The sequence below is a fragment of the Labrus mixtus genome, chromosome 8, assembly GCF_963584025.1.
Source record: "Labrus mixtus chromosome 8, fLabMix1.1, whole genome shotgun sequence".
Lineage (NCBI taxonomy): Eukaryota > Metazoa > Chordata > Actinopteri > Labriformes > Labridae > Labrus > Labrus mixtus.
The window spans coordinates 15,109,675-15,128,841 of NC_083619.1; the positions used below are offsets into that span (position 1 = coordinate 15,109,675).

Below are 19,167 nucleotides of genomic sequence, written 5' to 3' on the forward strand. Positions count from 1 at the left end.
AAGAAAATGTAAATGCTTAAATGGTCTGTAACTGTACCTTGGCGGCTTTAAATATACTTGGGCAGGCTGCCCAGTTATATATTTGTGAAGGAAGCACTGTTGTAAGACAGCCACTTCTGCTATTTACAACACACCTACCAAAATGTGTGCATTTATGTGTGTGTTGTGGAGGGGGACAGAGAGCAACCTGGTGCACAAGTGATCCAACACTTGTGTCTCTCATTCTTTTGTGCATTACCGACCAGTCTGTCCTGTACTAAACAGTCAAAATTCAGGCCCTGTTCCATGACTTTAGTCAGAAAGTGGGACACAAAGAAAAATGGACTAGAACTAGTAAATGTGGCTGCTAAAGAAGAGGGGACAGATAGAAGAAGGAAAACAGGGAGAGAGTAGGGTGGAAAACATTTAAAAAATAAGGATTTTAGTAATAAAAAGCTAATCCTGTTCCAGCAAACAGGATGACAATTGCCAGTAATTACATATTTCCCCCTGTAATTATGAGCTTTTTTTATGCACCCCACTTCTCATAAAGCCTCAGTAATCCTCTGGTCAGTCCTGCTGCTGCGCCTTCACTTTCTTTACCTCTGGATCTAAATAGCTGAGCATGGTCAAGCCCAATAAGCAAAAACCCCACAAACTACACGGGGCTTTCCTTAGCCACAAATAATGCTTGAGAAATAATGCCACATAAAACCAGATGTAACTATCTAATTACATAAAAATGTGCTGAGAAAGCACAAAATCCAACAGGAGATGACAGCTGGAGAGGACTCAGAGAGAAAAGGACGAGAGCTGCTTCACCACAAAGTGGGAGATGGAGATAAAAAAGAGGCTGCAGCACACAGCTACAGCAAATCATTTGGGTATTCTGGTTTCTAGAAGAACTAATGTTATGGGGGGGTGGGGGAGTGGGGGGTCTCTGCGTTTTAAGTCAATTATACAGTGGAGATCCCAAAAATGTACCAGATGGAGAGGGAGACATGCAGAAGGATCACAGAGCACTAAAGCCTGGAAAAACTGTGTGCGCAAGGCTTCCAGGAAGCCAATAAAACAACACACAGATTTCACTGTAATTACATTCAAAGTAGGAGGAAAGGAAGTCGGGGGACAGTTAAAGTGAGTGTGGGAAAATGGATTCCCAAAGGAGGATTTTAAATGAAAAACTTAAACTATTCTCCAAAGTGTAACTGAATCCTTAAATCACTGACTTTTACACAATGAATTTATCTTGTTTCAACACATCTTTGCAAAAGCCCAAAGGGAAGACAGTTCCTTGGGTGCAATCATGTGTAGCCTCGTAAAAATTTCCTTCTATTTTTAAATCAAAACATATGGTTCTAATGTTCAGAAAATTAGATCACACAAATATGGAGCCATTAAAATCACAGACGAGTATCTGAAAACAAACTAACAATGCATTTGGAGCACATCTGTGAGTATGCAGTAAATTCAGCATGAAAAATAAATGAATTTCCAACTTCCTCTGCAGGGCCAGATAGTGGAGGGATGAGAGTGATAAGCGCCCTTCAGGCAGAATGGGCTTAGAGAGAAAAAAAAAAAAAAGAAAGAGGGGAGAAAACAATAATGATAATAGAAAGTAGTGAGAAACAGTTTATCTCTATTAGAGGAAAAAAACTCCAGGAAATTATGGACGGCGAGTAACAATAAAGAAAAGCAATGCCATTGTGTGGTGCCATCTTGAGCAGCTTAAAACAAACTCCTCAAAAATGAGCAATTTGACAAACCAAAGACGTAACTGTCAGAGAATGGAAGATTAAAAGGAGACAACAAGGAAACGTTGACTATTGCATCCCAACCAAGTTTGGAATCTCAAAACAGATTTTGGAGAAAAATGTGTGCACCGGCTCAGGGAAAGAAAGCAAAGACAAAGACGTAATTCACAAGTCCTGAAACACCTGGGATTTCTTGCAGAAGCCCAAACGCTGACAGATAGCTTGATAACTTTCAGTCCGATGTCTGTGCGGCTACTCCTGCACTGTTTTATTCTGCGGATGTAGTGTCTTTAATAACAACCTCTGTGTGGAAGAAAGGGCCACTGTTGAACAGAGCAGAACAGAAATGATTGCTTATCAAAGGGAAGTGTGTAGTTGAGTGTGTGTGTGTGTGCTGCTGCTGCTTCTGTGTGTCCTATCTTTATTAAATCTGTATTATGTGTGCCAGCCGCTGGAGCAGCAAGGTGCTGGACACATTTCGGGGCGTTCAACATTTAGACGACACCTTTCTGATTTTATCATCTAGTCCAATCTTTTTTTATAAACAGGGGGAATCTCACATCTCTTCAATTCCTATTTCTTTATACATTTCAGAGATAACAGGCTGAAGGCTGTCTGCATCACAGACTATCCATCTATTTTATATCAGGTATGAGTGTTGGATCAGAAGAGGGGGGGGAAGGGTTTTATAGTGCAGTCAAGCTTCACAAAAGAAAGCAAAGGGCAAAACATTTTAAAAGACAAATTAATTCAAAGAAAAGAGGACCGAAAAAAAAGACAGGGAAACAGCCTTAGATGTACACTGCTGTTTCACTGATTTTGACATCTGGCTGTCATTGAATCAAGGACAAGGCCTCAAGCAAAACGAATAATGACAAATATAAAAGAAAAGAAAATATTGCTGACACATAAACACCTTTTTTTTCCCTTTGCCCCCCCCCAAAAAAATCATTCATACTACGAAATGTCTTATTAAAAATAATAATAATAATAAGAAAACACTGTTTGGCAGGCTTAATCAGCTCAATGTGAGCTCATGTGTTCATACCTCAGAAATGTAAAACAAGGATTTAACATGAAAAACTCATCAGCATCAAAATCCATGAAATCAACATGTGTTTATTTGTCCCTTGTGTGCCAGCTAAATCTGTTGCCATAGTTCCATGTGTGTGTGTGTGTGTGTGTGTGCGTGTGTGTGTGTGTGTGGTGTAGGGCGTGTCCCCCTGTAAAATTCATACTGTGTGCCCTTACTTAATAGTGGGCGTCCTGATTTGGGCCTGCACCATCTGTCAAGAAGCGGGGGGTGGTGGGGTGTGGGTAAGAGGAGAGCTATAGGGAGCCATGCTGAGAGCTAAAGCCAGTTCCTTGTCACTTCAAATACTCACCTAGTCTACAAAAAGCCCTGCTGGAGGGGACAGGAGGTAAAACACACACATTTACATAACTGATGAAAAAGGGCATGCACACACACACACACACACACACACACACACACACACACACACACACACACACACACACACACACACACACACACACACACACATAAACATACTTCACACAAAGACAGCAAATGAAAAGGAAGTGGTTTAGAAGTGGCTTTATAAGTCATCACACATCTGTTGAACACACACATACTGTATGAATCCTCTTTCATTTGTCTATAGATGCCCTGGGTTCAAACACACACACACACACCACACACACACACACACACACACGCACCGGTAGAGACAGTGAAGGCTCTTGCTGTGATGAGGGAATAGTTCTTCTTCTGACACAACCAATTCCTCTGAAGACAAAAGAGGAGTCAGACACCAACACACTGCAGCTCTCAGAGGAACAATACATACACACTGCCCACCACCCTCACCCACACACACACATTTACAAACACGCCTGTTGCAAGTACACTGCAACACCCTGGTTGCCTTTTGTGTCTGTGCGTGTGTGTGTCTGTGTGTTTTTTGTGTGTGTGTGCTTAAGGGAGCGGGAGCTCTGTGTGGGATCTCCTACTCTCTCACATTAGAGAAGTGACAGAGAACTACAGAAACAACAAGCACAGACGGGAAAGAGAGCAGCTAAAATGCATTCTGGTCCGAGGAGACGCTGCTGAGACATGTCAAGAGAGTGTGTTTTTTTATTCAAAAAAGCAATTACCAGACTCTCTGGACCTTAATTTCCTACCTTTAACATTCTGTGGGAACGTGTTATGGTCGTTTTCTGAAATTAGTCACAGAAATAAAATGGAAAATTGTTGCATAATTGTCAGCTCTCTTGTTTGTTGGTCGAGAAAATTAATCACAGTGGCCCTCACTTATCAAACGTACGTAAGGCAGAAAAATGGGTGTACGGTCATTTCCACGCAAAGTTCGGCACTTATCAAATCTACGCTACGCTCAAATCCCACGCCAGGTCTCAGTTCGTGTACGCACGTATTCAACTCAGTGTGGACTTGCAGTGCAGCGAATCTGTCTGTGTCGGACAATCATTAGATCATACTATAACAGTGCTTGTTAAGACAGGCAGATAGAGGTTCACAGATTTACTGTTAGATAAGATATCTAAAATGTATTTTATATTACGCTTCACCTCAAACGATCTCTGTAGGCTACATTGCTTTTTAAATAATGTTGAGCAGCGCGAGCTGTCAGGTGATTTATTTGGTTGTGTGTTTTATTTGATGAATTTACGTTTGTTTAATCGATTTACTTTACAGATTAAAGATTAGAGAGGCTGCTTTCAGTACAACGTTTATGCGCACAGGAATATCGCTGCAGAAAATATTGAGACAAATTAAAACAGAAAACTAAAAACAGTTACTTCCAGAGGATACTAAATACAACTTTTAGCCTCTGAAATATGAAATATTGAAGAATACAGAACATCAACCTTAGATAATAACTAATCGGTATGTCTGGAGATTTAAACAATAAATAATAAACGGAGATGTGCCACATGCGTAATTACGCAGCAGAAGCACATGGGCCCGACTACATGTGACATAATAACGAATAAAGAAATCTGGAGGCTGTAAGACAGAGTCAGGACCTTCTTGTAGCCTATGTAAGTGTTAAATTCTTATGTTTGGAAAGTAGGCTAATCGGATGAGAAGTGCACATTGCACAGCGTTTGATCAAACACTTTATTCATTTGATGCAGGACGATTTAGGTTTCTCCTCTCTTTTAAAGTCTCATTAATTAACGGAGCCCGTTAGTGCAGCCAAAGTTATCTGACACAGATGCAGGTTCGCCTGCACCACTTGTATCTGATATTGAGGCTGAACCGATGAGGGAAGCCACTCGCTCGCAGATCTGGGATTATTTCAGGTGGGGTCCGGCTGGCTTCCTCCGGTCCGGGTGCTGATTCTTTTAAGACCCCCAAAACCAGGATACATTGTAGCGATTGTATGGTCTGACAACCTTTTTTAAACTAAAGGTATAAAAATTTGATTATATTATAGCCTAGATTATGTACATTACATATCACGGATGTTAAATTAATTATTATTCGGTTATCCACACCAACGCTGTTGAGATTTCCATGCAGGCATATTTCTTCTGAAGCTCTTTAATCCTACATTTCAGGCTGCCAGACAACACAATGTTATTCCTCTTTCCTTCTCTCTGTTATGGTGTCACTCAGGTCATATCTCATTTCTCTTCTTTGCCGTATTAAGTATCTCCATGCCGTAAACTACGGGGGCGAGGACAGCTGAACCGTGAATATATAGGGGCGTGGTATTTAAATGACGATCGTTTCCAGCCGCCACATTTATCAACACCCGGTCCTGAGTACGCTGTGATCAGACAGGTACGCACGTTTCATCGGTCCCACGTGGACCCTGTCGTACGATGATTTCTACACCCAAATCTGCGCTGAGGGCCAGTATGTGTTTGACTTTTTTTTCTTTCTTTTTTTTTTTTTTTAAAGGAAATAGAATGGAAAACTGTTACTCTTTTGTTTCTGCCCAAAAACATATCAGATTGAGTCTGGTTTGAGTTTTACTAGAAAAACAGGTTAGTGCGTGCAAACTGCGAGAAAGGTTTCTCCATCCTCGTTCCCACACTACGCAGAGTTCAGAGCAGCTTAACATGTTTGGACAGACTGTCCTCCAGATTTTCATGTTTCTAACAGGCCACAAGAGTGAAAACAATTACATAAGAAATTGCAGCACCGAACAGAAACGTTTTTTTCTTTCTTTCTTCAAAGCAGCCATTTCCTTTCAGCTTCATCTTTTCTCTCTCGCTATTTACTTAGCGCTGCTTTCCCTACATATAGCTGGTCACAGGGCGGAGCAGGGACTGGCAAAAGCAAGCACACCAGGGCAGCCCACGTCACAGTCAGCAGTCATCGGCCCTCTCTCTCTTTCTCTCTCTGGCGAACATCAAACACATTGTGGTCTGTTTCATGCTCCCTGCAGCCCATTATGGCTTAATGCTTCAAGAGGCATCTTACTGACTTCAGCATTTTAACAACTCCAACATATTCAATCGGTAGGCAAACACACACACACACACACACACACACACACACACACATGCACATGGACGTGCAGAGGCAGGAGCCCAGATGCAGCAGGGATTCATACACTTTAAACTGCAGTCCAGCCATGAGCCTGCACACTGTGATACGGAAACAACTGTTGCTTTCGCTTTAATCTGTGTGCAGAGGAAGGCCGACAGATGCACGGGGCTTTATGCTGACATTAACCTTCAAATAAGCCTCAGTCCTCTTATCTCCAAGTCACTTAATGGCTTCCATTCACGTGGCTGCAATATGCAATTCAGTGCGATCAATTACTTATCCACAATATGGAGAATAACAACAGCATATCAGCGGTGGTATTAATAGGAAGAGATAAGGCTACTGTCCAGAACGGCCACAATAAAAATACTGCAGGCTCATCTCAGTACACACACACACACACACACACACAGTTGACTATTTATGGATAGGTTTGCTCTGTCCCGTCATTCTTCTAGAGCCCGTCTTTGACAAGAAATATGAAACAATGCTAGCTTCATGTATTTATGCCATTTTTCAGTAATCATTCAGTATTCTTCTGAAAGGCTTGTATTTCTTTTGGTTTTCTTTGGGTTTTGGGCTAAAGCTTCTGTACATGGAGCGCACGCACTAACCACGAGGCTACAGGCGCCCCAACTTCCTCCCTCTCTTGTCCTCTCTCTTTCGCTATCAAGGGTGCGCAGTGATCTTATGGATTAAACAACAAAAAAGGTCAGAAATGTACTTGGATGGCCATAAATATACCTGTGCGGCCCATTCAAGTACCGTTTAAGTGTGGGAAACACTGAAGTGTTGACCGAGTATGATTGCAGTTCTTTTTTCTTTGGAATAAAAATGAACCATGGGTGCTGTCTTGAGTTTGGAGGTGCTGATAAATCAAATGTCCAACAGCGGGCTTTTTCTAACATGCATCCCCTCGCCCCTTTTTCCCCTCTTATTTCCTGACTGTCTCTGCTATATCCTCTCTAATAAGGGTACAATTGTCCCTGAAGCTATTTCAAATAAGGAACTTATAAATGGAGGTGCTATGACACAAACGAGTAAAATTGCCATCACATTTATAAAACAAAGCATATTTCTGACTGTCTCCCAGTTGTCCATAGTGTGCCCTAAAATGCAACGGTATATGTAGCGATCTGTTTTGGAAGGTTTCACAGAGAGAAAAACGGATCGTACTGTTTTCATGTGTGACAATTTCCATTGCGTTCAGCAAAGTCCACAACGTGCAGTGTAGCTCTTTCAAGTACCTTCGGTTTTTCGCCAAGTGAAGTTTGCAACCGATCTAGTTACCAGTAAAATAGTCCAGTTCTGACCCTACAGTAACGTTCTAAGTTAAGAATGAACCCGCAGCGCGCTACCAATAAGCCTACAGTAGTGCTACCCACCTCCGCTGGTCACTTGATGTCTTTAATTTAAGAGTCTTAACAATCAAACCAGCGCAACACACGGTTTATTTATTAAATCGTATACTACCATTTTCATTAAATGCATGATTATGAGCTAATGAGGGAGAAAAGCTGTTGAAAAGTGGTGCAGCCAGCCTGGTCAATGTTGCTTTGTATCCCTACATGTTTCACGCAGCTCAGTGGGGGCTTAGAACACACAAAGAATGGGGGCGTATTTTAATTTGCAACAGGTCGCGTGCAGTGGGTGTTGGTGGTGGCTGCACTTCCAGTTATGAGGGCTCATACCGTATCTCAGAATTTAATATTGGCATATTGGTCGCACCAGTATAAGGGAAACACCTACTTTGAAGTGATGAAATAAGAGGTTTTAAAAGTGCATCTTCTCAACCAAATTTCACAGTACTTTTGTTTCCCTTTTTCCAGATTCAATCTCCATGCCCACTGATACAGATTGTGGGTTCATTTTGGGATTACAGGCTAAGAAACTAAATATGTACATGTGTAACACTTCCAACAGTGCAATATTAGTGCTTAGAGGTCAGTAAACAAATGATAACTCTGTGAACATATTTTCTAAAACATTATCTGGCAAGAGAGTTTATTGATAAGGCCTAAAGAATTATGTGACAATGTAGGTTGAGCAGCCTCACAGGGGGATGCACAGTGGAGCTGGAGGGTATTAAGCTAACTGTTGTGGAGATACTGTATAAGCATATCCACAGCGATTAAGAGCTTAAATACAAACAATATTGAACTTGGTGTTTATTTTACTATTGACAATAAACAGTCAAGCCAGCCTTTTGAATTGTATATGATGCAGAAAGTATCTAGACTTATCTATTAAGTGATTTTCCAAAGGAATATTTCCTTAGTACAAAACCCTGACTGGTTAGCTATGTTTTTTTTGCTGCAAGTAGACTCCTATCTAAATTTGACCTCCATCTAAAAAAGAATAGAAGATGGAAAAAGACAAACAAGCAGTCATCATCTCATCACTACAAAGACGTGAGGGAGCTGGCAAAGGGAATGTTCTTCTGACTGTGTTCAAACGTTTGCCCTTTTTTAGCAACAACACTGCAACTGTAACTAACATGAACAGATTATATCAAAATGTGCGGTCAAGCTGATGAGTTAAAAACATTGACATTCTTTTTGTGGTGAGTAACCAAACAGACCAGCCCATATTTCCAGCCACAAGTCCGTCTTTAGTCAACACCAGCTCTTAGCAGGCCTGGTGAGCAGCAGATCCTGTGTCATTAGCCACACACTGGTTAGAGCTGACACTTGACTCACAGTCAGCCTGTAGCAACCAGCAATCAACAACAACACAAATACAGCACAGGAAGGCCAATGCCATAGCACAACATTTGTAGCCTTCCTGCAGACGTCTCATGCAGCTTGCCTCTGTGTGTAGGCTTATGACATTGAACATCTAACACTCATTGGCTGCCAGCTGCTTTCAATGGGTGCGTGGCGCCTCTCTCTTTAAGGGCTGATGAGAGAGAAAAAGAGAAACAGAGAGATGAAGAATGTCATCCCCCTTGAAAGACAAAATGATAAGTCATCGGGACTGTAATGACGGGGGGTGGGCAGAGAAGGGGCAGCGCAAGGGGGAGACAGATGAGCATTATAAAAATCAATCATCTTTTTTTGGGGGGTAAACATCTACAAACAAAAAAAATATGTTTCCAAATTTGATTTCACCCACAGGAGTGAAACTAGCATCATTACACTCATGTCAAGCACATCAATCAGATCGCTTGATTACTCACAAGCCATCGCTTTTTATTCTTGCTCAACTAATACTGTTCTCAAGGTCCACTAAACACCACTTCAATACAATGATGGCAAACAGCTCAACTCGAGAGCTTTTGCTAAGAGTGGCTTTTCTCCCAGGGAAATTGCTTAAGAGAAGGGGATCTATCCAAGTTGTTATATGAGGCGTATCGATGCGAGAGCAGTATCTAGGAATCTTCTTTCACCGCTGACTAAGCATAATCAAACAGGGACTGTGCGAAGGGATGGGTGATCTGTGTTCAGAAGACTGGATAACTCTCCTTTTTACCTCAAAAATTCAGAAACTTTACTGTTACAAATGAAACATAAAAGTATAACTTTTTAATCACATTAGTTCAGGAGCATTCTTTTTTCAGACTATTCTGAGGCTATATTTGCATATGCCTTCATGTTTGATCTCACACGTTATGTGCCTCTAAAAATTAAGTTTAATATTGAGCTCAGAAGCACATTCGCTACTTTGTATGCCAAGGAATTTTATCTCATAAATTGTGCTACAGCGCTGAAAGGGATTTTTAAAATTGCTGCGAGGACATCATTCTCAGAGTTTGGGATGCAGTCGTGTCTCATTGTCCCTCCCAAGACTGACTCATGGGGGTGATGTATACATGCCATGTGACCTTGAGTCAGGCCAAGCCAGTAATGTGTTGGGTTGATCATGCCCTGGTGTCACCACAGGAAATATCCTTCTGTAAATGTCAGGGATGATCCTCTACATTCAGGTGGCTCGTAATTTGGAAGCGTAAATTACAGCTTTCATATTTTACTGAGGTGTTTAATATGTCAGACTGGAGCGGATGAGCGGTTATTTATGCTTGAGAGCCAAAAGGCGGGGGGGGGTGGGGGGGGAGACATGTGGCGAAATATTGTCAAAGCCAAATCTCCACTATCCTCTATCTCCCTTTTTCTCTCAGTTCTCTATCTATCTCATTCTGGCCCTCAGCGTCTGTCTCACTCCCTTATTTTCACTCTTACTGAGAATACATTGACCTCAGACTTAAGTAAGCTCCACATCATTGATTAAAACAAGAGGGATAGCTAGTGTCAGGACAAGACAGATTTGCTCTTTAAAGCATTATGGATTACAGACATTTTAGAAGAAAAGGGGATTTCTGAGGCACTGGGGCTGCCGTTAATTCTGTCGAATGATTCATGAAGTATGGGCGATCAATTAAATTAGAAGTGTCCAGTTACTTCTTCGCCTTCAGTATTTTTTGATATATGGTGTGATGACATGAGCTAATGGTTTCATCACATTACCGCCCCAGCCTCAAATCTTATAATCTCCCTGATCAGTGCAATCGCTGTGAAAGATCTACTTTAGATCTTTGAATATCATGTTCCTCAAAGACGCAACATTAATCCTCTGTTAATGCATCAAAGTTGCAGCTGATGATAGTTAAAATATGATTGAAATCTGAAATCTGAAATCTGAATGGTGAGAAGCCCACAGTACTTAAAAAAAAAGTTTTTTCTGTCAAGACACATTTCTGAAGCCTATGCTATCAGAAAATGTTCATCTTGGGAGTGTGACCTTTATGTGAAAACAGCAGAAAGTCACCCTTGTAGCATTCAGCCTGTCCTAATGCTCAAACATTGCTGTCTTTACAGGGGAGGAGAGTTTATCTGCTGTCAAAGGAGTGTAGCACACTGTGGAAAATGAATTAGACAACACAGAGGAGGTGAGTGACGCAGAGTCTACAGAGGCTGTTTGAGGAAAGGGAATGTTATCAGATTGGGAGGAACTGCAGCAGGGTTACAGGAAGAGTCATTGAAGAAAAAAATATGATGTGTATTGCATGCTATTTTACAGCAAGTAAAAGACCATGAATTAGTCTAACAATTTTTTTGTGTGCTTTACTTTGGAAAATAGTTGTATTCACAGAAGTATTAAGTTTTAAGGTCCAAAGTTGAGTTGAGTTATTCTCTGAATCCGTAGACAGAGAGTGGTTGGGTAAGCATTCACAGCCACAGTCTCATGTCTTGTCCATGCATGTACCATACTGTAACTGTAGAACCTGAAAATGCAGTAAACTGTGTTTGTGTGTGTGTGTGTGTGTGTGTGTGTGTGTATGTTCATGTATACGAAAGCAAATTCCAGGAAAGGCACACATGTAATCATCTGAGCTGTAGAGGGGCTTGTGACTGTCTGACATCAGACCATGAATGACACAGTGAGCAACATCGTGTTTGCGTTGCTACAGCACACGGTCAAGTGACTAGCTGGTAATTTCTATGGAAGAAATTCCCCGAACAAACACCAGTGAGCTGAAAAAAGATGAAAGATCAGGGAGTGTCTTCAGTAGGAGCAGCTTAGTTCGGAGTGAGTGGGAAACTAAGAGGTGCTGATCCTGCATCCTCGCGTTTCAAAAAATGTCAAGTGTGAGAGAGTTTTCAAAGGAGTTTCTCTTGTTTTTGATCAGGGATCAGACAGCCAGATTGCCTGTGACATGTCTGTACTACTGTCTTAATATCTTTTCAAAGCTGTGTTTCATCCTGACTGAGAGATAGCCGAGAGCTAAAGCTCCTCTGCCTCACCATGGGACATGAAATAAGTGTGACTTCAGGTTTTAAAGGTGTAAAGATAGAAACTGGGTTTGCTCCCCCTGGCAACCAAAACAAACTACAAACATGCTTCATTTCCAGCTTGCGGGTAAGTAGACTTATTTTTAAGTCACTGTCCTGTAGCAATTTGTGCAGTGCAAAATGCATTACGTGCACAACCTAGTCATTCATTTCAGGATCATTCGTTTCCACAGGATATGTCAGATCTACACACTAACACTTACAATAAATAGTGCTCCTGCAGGTGCAACTTTGGCCCCAAAATAGACTAACATTCCTGGGAGGGGGGGGGGGGGGGGGGGGGGGGACGACGACGACGACTTGCAGAGGGATTATGGTTCTCAGTGGCAATGAGTTCATAGCAACTGTATGATACTTTACAGCGTGTTGAACATATTATGTCTAAAACAATTACTACAGAGAAGTAGGATAAGTACAGAATCCTTCAAATGGAATACAAATATCAGTTTTGGTGACAAAATAGTGCCCACAACATGACAACAGCAGAATGTTCCATGTTAATATTTAAAAGAGTTTACCTGATATTTCTAACTGAGGGACCCCATCCAGAACGAATCCTTTCCCGCTATAAAACTGCCTGATGTCCGAACAACTCCTGGCTTTGCTGGTCCCTTTGTCCCCATAGGCTGGTACCGTAAGCGAGCACAATGCCACCAGAGCTGCTATGATGAAGGAATCCATCCCGGCCGTCTGCTGTATGTGAACTCGGTCAAGTGCAAATCCGACTGTGCTGAATCCTAAACGGAGCGAGACTCCGCTGAAGTAGCCGCTTGTCAATCACAGCTGAGCGCTGCTGTCGTGCGTAAAATATCCTCCACCTTCTTTTATCCCTCCTGCCCTTTTAGTGCGTCTGTGGAGTCTGTTGGTGCTCTCCGCGCGCGCTGCTGTACGGCTCAGAAGCGACTCTTCACAGAGCAGATGTCCCGTCTCTTCCCGCGACAGGACAGCAGTTTTTTTTTTTTTGTTTTTTTTTTTTAATTATTCCCCCCCCAAGTAGTTCTGTCTTCTCACGTTGTGCCCAAGATGCGTGCAGATCTCCTCTCTCGTATATCCCCCCTGTTGGGGTTGGGGTTTCTCCTATATTGGAAGAAGTAAGAGATAGAAGAATGGGGTTACGCAGTTACAGCTGAAATTATTTTAAGTCGCATCTGAAAATAGCTGTGCTGACGCGGTGCAGTCAGGTTCTCTCGCCGCGCGCCTACCGGCTCTGACGGCTCGTGGGGAGCTGAGGAAAGAAATACGCGCAGACAGCTACTGCACCGCAGACCGTTTCCAGCTTTCTGAACGATGCTATGCCAGCGCTACCACTCTGTTGAATGAGGGGAGGCGGGGGAGGGAGAGAGAGAGCAGTAGAGCGAGAGAGAGAGAGAGAGAGAGAGAGAGAGAGAGACTAAGTAGTCCTTCGTTTCCGTTTCATCACCTGATTTAAATGTTGTTTTTAGATTTATTTTTGGAATAAAATGATCGTCAAACAGTTGAAGGGGTTGATTTAAACAACATCTTTCAGAACCCTGAAGTGTCAGTTGAAGTGTGCACGTGGTGTTTAGAGCATCATCTGCTCCTCAGTGAAAAGAATGTGCTCTACGCGTTCCAACAGCTTGATCACCACCAGCCAGGTGTCACAGGTGAACTGTGGGCGTGCCCTCGAACCCCAAGGACACGCCCATCTATAGGCCTACAGGTCAATGCTGAGTACACGTCTCCTCCATGCACTCCGCTCTTGAATCTCCGAGTATCTGCATACAAGCACCATATCACTCTTCAAGGCGCAATTAGGCTACAAGTCAGTACCTGCCCAGGTTACCTGTCACCTGCTCAATGCCTTCATTATCCCGGTTTCTATAGGAGTGTTGGAAACATCACTGAGTTATTTAAAGCTTGACTAAGCACTTGAACCTTGTTTTTTTCTTAACTTACACAGAACGTCGTTTTCTGATAGGAATGCTGTTTATCTGTTCGGATTATGATGAAACCCATTAGATGCGTATTCATGTCTCCAGGGAAAATGTTCTGTTTATAAAGCAGGCTATAATTCATCGTTGGAATTTTTCTGTTTATTCATTACTGCTAAAGGGATCACTGACAATAATTTCCAAGCTCAAGGCCAAGGAAGCCAGTGCTTCCTTTTGATTGCCAATGGCAGTAATATGTCCACAACTACTGCTTATTTTCTGAAGGGATGAGTTCACTCATTTCAGGTTGTTTTTAACCCAGATACCTATATCTACTGGATTAAGTAACAACAGTGCAAATTTCTACACTCACCATTAACAAAAAAAAACGAAATCTAAATTCTTCACCCCTTCACCCATTGGCCGTCGCTTGCACACTGTAGCGGAGTCACCTGCCAATCAGTGTAGATCTAAAGACCAGGGTCCACCCGAACTGTCTCAGCCTCCAGAGCTTGCTTTGCTTTCGCTGCTGACCCCACTCATGAGATAAACGCTCTCGTCCTCCGCAGCTACTTGAAATTCCAGCAGTTTGCAAGGGTCATGTAGCCTATAATAACCATGCATATTAACATGCACAGTCGTAGGTATAAACTGTCTACTATAGTAGGAGCCCACAAAATATGCAGCTGATGTGATGTTACTCTTAGGATAAGTGTGTTGGATGAGCAGTAACCGGGCATACTGTGCTCTGCTCTTACTCCAAATAATTTGCCTCTTTAGTCATCTGAGTGTGTGAAATTAAAACAGACAGCGTTTGACGGTGACACTCCTGTGGGAGATGCTTTTTAAGGATTGTTTGCGGAAGAAGATGCCACCACACATTATCACAGTGACACATGGAAAAACTCCTGAGCTGCCTGAAATAACCAGAGACAAACACAAGTGAGAGGCAACAGAGAGAGAGAGAGTGAGAGAGAGAGAGAGAGAGAGAGAGAGAGAAAAGGCGGAGAAGAAGGACGGAGCCACATGGCAAGTAGAGTCATTTCCTGCCTCCAAATCATTCTATTTATGATGGCAGACATTGTTTATGAATACATTAGGACACTATCCTCTATAATTAGTCTGTTCCTCATGACTGGATGATTCCAAACAAATAGGACGGCGTATCACATATCACTTACTGACAAATAGCTACACTGAGGTCCCTTGATGGCAGCTCTGAAATGAGTAAGCATGAATTACACCTTTGCTGTGCAATGTCAAGTGTGCTCGCTCATTGGTAGGTTGAGCATGTGTGCTCAGGCATATTTGGCACAACACCATTACATTGCAAGACTTTGAGAGTTGTGTAATTGTGCCACACAGCACACAGAACCCACCTTTTGTAATGATGTATATTAAAGTTGCTTCACTTCTCTTGTTGCTGCAGGGGAAGTTAAGAACATGTGGCTGGAGGTTAATGAGTCTAGTGGCCTCAAAGTGTGTGTGTGTGTGATAATATGTCTGTCGTTATTATATATTGGCTTGTGTACGTATGACCTTTATGCATGTGTCTGAGCACTTTTTTTCAGTGTGTGTGTGTGGAATGCCAGTTTGACTGCATCCCACATGTGGCCATAGATCGCCAGTTCTGTAGGGGAAACTGATTGGCCCTCTGCTGTCTGTCTGGTGAGGGGATCGCGTAATTAACGCTCAGTAAAGCCACAGAGCAGCCACGTTTTCTTCAGGCTGCCTCCCATTGAAGTTTTATTGGCTCTGACCATGAAAGGCTTTTCTAATGAGGAGCAGGATACCAGGGGAAGCTCGGGAGACCGGGGTGAACAGAGTGGAGGCAGAGTGGTAGCAAAGAGAGCGGAGAGTTCGGGGTGAGAGAGCGAACAATCTAAGCAACTGTCAGTTTAGTGTAAACACGTGGTAATTATGTGGGGAGCGTTTTTCAGGGTGTGATGAGGTTTTCTAGTGAAAATTACATCGCTTTTAGACAGAAATACTACAAATGTTTTACCACTCACACTTAGCTCATGGGACATCTCATGCAACGAGTTGATGCTGACAACAGCAATTAGAGCCTACGTCTTTGTTAAGTGTGGCATTACATCTTTTAGCTGTTTTCCACAATGGAAACATGTAGAGCAGTGCCCTTCAGCTTCCCATGACCTGAAGGTGCAAGAACCAAAAACATGGTCCGATAGGATCTGTGATGCTTTTTCTACTTTGTTTTTTAGAAGATGAACAAATCGTTGAATTACTTCCAAGTTGCCTAAGAACATGCAGCAGAGACAAACAATCCAAGGGCAAATGTTGGGTCCAAAAGCATATAAAAACAAGGAAAGCAAAGATGTCTCCTTTAACCTCAAATGCACTCATTTACGATACTAACATAAGGATAGGGCATCAAGAAGACCAATCATTTTCATTACTATGGTTTGATGCTATGATGGTGCCAGATGCATAAAAAAATTAACTTGTACTTTCTTGTTTTTTACTAATCCAAAGAATATCCCCCGTAATCACCAAAGATTCACAGCATAAATCTGTCAGGATTACTGCGGCCCAGAAATTAGCAATGGTTGATTAATTACTGATTGCACAAATTAACCGCTGTCAAAGTAAATAACTCAGTGTTTTGTCATTTTCTCACCCAATCTGTGCAATCAGAATTATTTTGAAACCTGATGCTGTATTAAACATTAGTGAAATTGCTTGTAAACAAGTAGAATGCCTTTATTTTTAAGCAGATACAGCAGATGGTGAAAACCTGGAGACTTTATGTGGATTTGGACAATGCAGGCACACCTTTGTGCCAAAGCCAGTATCTCTTAAAAGCAAGGGTTGAAGTTATTACTTACACACAAGGAGGTGATGGAACACTCTTTTGAAATTCTTGTAATTCACATCATCTGCTGGCAGACAGGCATGCTCACCTGTCAGCTTATGTAACCACAATAAAATGATGCAAAGGAGGATTTCTGAAATTTTTATCGTTCTCACAGTGTAGCATTGAGATGCACAAGAACAGACTGCTCCCACCAATAACACACAATATTCATGGAGACATTAATGACACAAAGAGCAGGGTACAGCTAGATCTTTTAGAAGTTAATCACACATACACAGACCAGTTTCTTCTCACAAATAAAGTGCCGATGATCTGCTAGCAGGGCCTCAGATGAGTTTCTATGTAAATATCCGAGTACTGTTTCCACAGATGTAATCAGTCTTTAGAGGGAGATCATTTTGTCCTCTCTCTAAAACTAGTCTCATCCAGGGCTCTTACAGATAGCATCGATTCTGCCTCGTTTCTGGGTTTTTATGTCACCATTAGCCTGAGTTCAGCACATTCAGCTGGAGTGCTGGAGTGTGTATGCATTACTCACCAAATCTCTCTTCTCTTTTTCTTGTTCATTTTCCCTTTTCTTCAGTCCATGTTGCTACTATTTTCTCTCTGCATGTGCACTCTGTCCATTCTTCCTCCTTTCTTGGTATATACACCCCATGAGAACATAACATCTTGCTTTTATCCTTGCCTGTAAAACAAAAAGTAATGCATAAAACTTAAATTTAGAGTTGTTTTAATGCCCCCTTTCTCTTGGTGCCTGTCCCTTTGCTATTTTGCTTTGCTTCATCATCCCTTGATCACATTTGCCCAGCGCCTGTCTGTGCAAACAGCAGATCTGCATATGTCCTCATACAAAGCCCTCTCCCAGGTTCCAGAGACAGATGATGAGAGAAAAGGAGAAAACTTGTCGGTAAGTGAAAAGGGTAGAGAGAAAGTATTGTAAAGAAAATGAGCAGTAGCAAGGAGTACATGGAGGGAGGGGGTGAGCTTATGAGGTAAGATACGGAGAGAGTGAATATGATGATGGATGACGGGGGGGGGGGGGGGGGGGGGGGGGTGACAGAGGAGTGAGTTGGGGAAATGTTGTAGAGAGGGATTGTAGATTCAAATTGGAGGGGGAAAAGTGACAGATACGAAGTGATAAAGCAAAGAGAGACATCGAGGGAAAAGGAAGGGGTTAGAATTAAGTGAAAACACTCGTTGGCCAGTGTGGTCCTTTCACTGCATTCTTGTGGTTGTTTTTGTAAATAGACACATTTGTGGATAAGGATTGCCCCCTGTGGTGTGTTGTTTTGTGCTTTTGTGGACCTCTGTGGGCATCCTGCCACTTTTTCTGTTTAGTAATCTGAGCACATCCCTGTTTTTCTCATGCATATACAGAAAGGGCGAAAGAAAAACTTAGGTACAACTTACAATGCAATAAAATAAAACATTAAAGCATAAAAAGCTAGTCTCAGAAAATATTACGCACCTGAGGCAGCCCTTAAAGTCTGAATAATGGCCTCTAACTGCAATGTGTGAATATTTGTTCATAAACAGTAGCATTTGACACAGATGGTGAATATAATCTATTATTTATTTTACATTGAAGTATCACTTTTTATATTTCTTTCTCTGATACCCAATAACAGACGTCTGATCTAGAAGGAGCATCTCCTCCGTCCTGCATCAACTTCATCCAATTACTCTGTTCATTTGCCTCCATGCTGTTCTAATATAAATATTTCACCTCCTCTATTTGTCACATGTCTTGGAGGATAAATTAACCACTCTCCTCATCTGCCTCTTGCCTTGAAAACTCGTAAATTTATGGGACAAAAATGCAAGACTCAGATGACCCCTTATGACCAGCTCTTGGGCCGGTAATTGTTTCCTGGGTGATTATATCCAGATCATTATTAAATTCATGGTGGTAAGTTCCTGCATGTTCTGCAAAACAACAAGGCTGGTGTATCAAAATGTCTCAAGACCAACCTTGACAGTGACCTTGGTATTATAACAGAAAATAAAAGTTTCTTTAGGTTTTCTGTGGTTCTGTGTCTGAGGCAGACCATCATCCAGATTGCCATCTCCTTCCACATAGACCTTGGAGACAGCAGGAGGCCATGTCTCTGTGTGGTTCTCAGCCCCCTGTGAGGAATCCTTCATTATTTTCCCACTGCCATTTTATAATATCCACACATTCCTTTAACATTCCTGTAAGCCCTCCCCTGCAAGGAGCACTTTATCACATTACTTTTCACAATTGTCCTATTTGCTTTTAATAAGACTGCATTCAAATTGTAAAGAATCAGTAGTGACTTGGTTTGATCACAAGACATAAAAACAGTAAGTGGCTATGCTCTACTTTTTATGACCGATACAAACAGACAGCCTTGTTTCTTGT

The 19,167-nt window shown here is 42.0% G+C and overlaps 1 protein-coding gene across 2 annotated transcripts in view; it reads right to left on the reverse strand.

The window, feature by feature from the left end:
* gpc1b (glypican 1b) overlaps positions 1-13,365 on the reverse strand; it is a 67,083-nt gene extending 53,718 nt beyond the window's left edge. The window contains exons 1-2 of one of the 2 annotated variants that reach the window (XM_061044605.1): positions 13,253-13,355; positions 12,569-13,127 (exon numbers count right to left, since the gene is read on the reverse strand). In XM_061044605.1, coding sequence (XP_060900588.1) covers positions 12,569-12,731 — 163 coding nt within the window. In that variant the 5' untranslated portion in view covers positions 12,732-13,127; positions 13,253-13,355. Of the gene's footprint in view, positions 1-12,568 lie in introns of both variants that reach the window. The other variant, XM_061044604.1, reaches the window with a different exon arrangement.
* Positions 13,366-19,167: the final 5,802 nt, after the last annotated feature.